Raw genomic sequence first — 3,184 nt, forward strand, 5'->3', positions numbered from 1 at the left:
TGGAGTCGAGACACACTACTGAACTCCTACATACCCATTACCCCCTTAATAGGTATTCTATTAGCAAAATCACAAGCTATTGTTTTTCATATAGCACTTCAGATATTCCACAGAGCTCGTCCTAAAACAGGAACACCGGACCCGAATGTGACGGGGGGATAAGAGTTGTGCAATAAATCTAACCGACCTCTCCACCCTGACTCCATACAGTGACTCCATACACCTCCCTCAGCAGCAGGAACCCCCCCCCATCCCCACACACACACACACACACACACACACACACACACACAAGGGGCCTCGTAGCCTGGTGGATAGCGCGCAGGATTCGTAATTCTGTGGCGCGCGTTCGATTCCCGCACGAGGCAGAAACAAATGGGCAAAGTTTCTTTCACCCTGAATGCCCCTGTTACCTAGCAGTAAATAGGTACCTGGGAGTTAGTCAGCTGTCACGGGCTGCTTCCTGGGGTGTGTGTGTGTGTGTGGTGTGGTGTGGAAAAAAAAAAAAAGGTAGTAAACAGTTGATTGACAGTTGAGAGGCGGGCCGAAAGAGCAAAGCTCAACCCCCGTAAAAACACAACTAGTAAACACACACACACACACACACACACACACACACACACACACACACACACACACACACACACACACACACACACACACACACACACACACACACACACACACACACATAAAATGACTACACCTTCCCTCCAGTGGTGTCTCGACACCCTGAATCCCAAGCTTCTCTTCCTCATATTTGCCTCGTTTTAATATTAAACGAGTTACCACTGCAATGTAAACACGAGATATTTAATGATCATAATGTTTGTGAGCAAGTGGCATTAATGTTATTCACGTCATGGTGAATAACCATGAGTCTTGGTGAGTGTTAGTTTAGCAGTGTTCGCTGGTGCTGTTATCTAGCATACTGCCATGAAACAGGCAGTTACAAGTAGGCGAGTATGTTCAGCATACTATCATACAAGAAACAACTATTCTGCACAACACCCCACTACTCTACTAGGGTCAGACACCACACCCGTCCAACATATACACAGAATATACACACAAGAAATCAACAAATACCCAGGCTAACCATAGCCCATCACAGAGCAAGAAAAACCATCACAGAGCAAGAAAAACCATCACAGAGCAAGAAAGCCCATCACAGAGCAAGAAAGCCCATCACAGAGCAAGGAAAACCATCACAGAGCAAGAAAGCCCATCACAGAGCAAGAAAAACCATCACAGAGCAAGAAAAACCATCACAGAGCAAGAAAAACCATCACAGAGCAAGAAAAACCATCACAGAGCAAGAAAGCCCATCACAGAGCAAGGAAAACCATCACAGAGCAAGAAAGCCCATCACAGAGCAAGAAAAACCATCACAGAGCAAGAAAAACCATCACAGAGCAAGAAAGCCCATCACAGAGCAAGAAAAACCATCACAGAGCAAGAAAGCCCATCACAGAGCAAGAAAAACCATCACAGAGCAAGAAAAACCATCACAGAGCAAGAAAAACCATCACAGAGCAAGAAAAACCATCACAGAGCAAGAAAAACCATCACAGAGCAAGAAAAACCATCACAGAGCAAGAAAGCCCATCACAGAGCAAGAAAAACCATCACAGAGCAAGAAAAACCATCACAGAGCAAGAAAAACCATCACAGAGCAAGAAAAACCATCACAGAGCAAGAAAAACCATCACAGAGCAAGAAAACCATCACAGAGCAAGAAAAACCATCACAGAGCAAGAAAAACCATCACAGAGCAAGAAAAACCATCACAGAGCAAGAAAACCATCACAGAGCAAGAAAAACCATCACAGAGCAAGAAAAACCATCACAGAGCAAGAAAAACCATCACAGAGCAAGAAAAACCATCACAGAGCAAGAAAAACCATCACAGAGCAAGAAAAACCATCACAGAGCAAGAAAAACCATCACAGAGCAAGAAAAACCATCACAGAGCAAGAAAAACCATCACAGAGCAAGAAAAACCATCACAGAGCAAGAAAAACCATCACAGAGCAAGAAAAACCATCACAGAGCAAGAAAAACCATCACAGAGCAAGAAAAACCATCACAGAGCAAGGAAAACCATCACAGAGCAAGAAAGCCCATCACAGAGCAAGAAAAACCATCACAGAGCAAGAAAAACCATCACAGAGCAAGAAAAACCATCACAGAGCAAGAAAAACCATCACAGAGCAAGAAAAACCATCACAGAGCATGAAACACCATCACAGAGCAAGAAAAACCATCACAGAGCAAGAAAAACCATCACAGAGCAAGAACAACCATCACAGAGCAAGAAAAACCATTACAGAGCAAGAAAAACCATCACAGAGCAAGAAAAACCATCACAGAGCAAGAAAAACCATCACAGAGCAAGAAAGCCCATCACAGAGCAAGAAAAACCATCACAGAGCAAGAAAAACCATCACAGAGCAAGAAAAACCATCACAGAGCAAGAAAAACCATCACAGAGCAAGAAAAACCATCACAGAGCAAGAAAAACCATCACAGAGCAAGAAAAACCATCACAGAGCAAGAAAAACCATCACAGAGCAAGAAAACCCATCACAGAGCAAGAAAGCCCATCACAGAGCAAGAAAAACCATCACAGAGCAAGAAAACCCATCACAGAGCAAGAAAGCCCATCACAGAGCAAGAAAAACCATCACAGAGCAAGAAAACCCATCACAGAGCAAGAAAAACCATCACAGAGCAAGAAAAACCATCACAGAGCAAGAAAAACCATCACAGAGCAAGAAAACCCATCACAGAGCAAGAAAAACCATCACAGAGCAAGAAAAACCATCACAGAGCAAGAAAAACCATCACAGAGCAAGAAAATGCAACACAAACAATACCAAAAAGCAACACTATCAAGAATAAGCAATAACAAACACTAGAGAAACAAAGTACACAACACATCCCAAGGCAAAAGCTTTTCCCAGAGACAAGATCTTGGCCATAAACGTCTTGGGAGACAAAGTAATTTGACAGTTGCTATTGCCTCTAGCTTAACCCAGACACCACTACGGGGTCGCTTTGTGGGGAGAGCACTATATGTAGTGACTATCGTTTACTGGGCACGGGTTGGTGCACTTCTTAACCAGCGCTGCAGGCGCCGCAACACCCTCCGTTTCCCCCCCTAAGAGCTACAGACCACAAC

The 3,184-nt window shown here is 43.9% G+C and overlaps 1 protein-coding gene across 1 annotated transcript; it reads left to right on the forward strand.

The window, feature by feature from the left end:
• Positions 1 to 965: 965 nt before the first annotated feature.
• On the forward strand, positions 966 to 2,921 carry LOC138353896 (splicing regulatory glutamine/lysine-rich protein 1-like). Its single transcript, XM_069307314.1, has one exon. The coding sequence runs from the start codon at positions 966 to 968 to the stop codon at positions 2,919 to 2,921; it is 1,956 nt and encodes a 651-aa protein (XP_069163415.1).
• The last annotated feature ends 263 nt before the right edge of the window (positions 2,922 to 3,184 follow it).

Source organism: Procambarus clarkii, chromosome 60 (assembly GCF_040958095.1).
Source record: "Procambarus clarkii isolate CNS0578487 chromosome 60, FALCON_Pclarkii_2.0, whole genome shotgun sequence".
NCBI classification, from domain to species: Eukaryota; Metazoa; Arthropoda; class Malacostraca; order Decapoda; family Cambaridae; genus Procambarus; species Procambarus clarkii.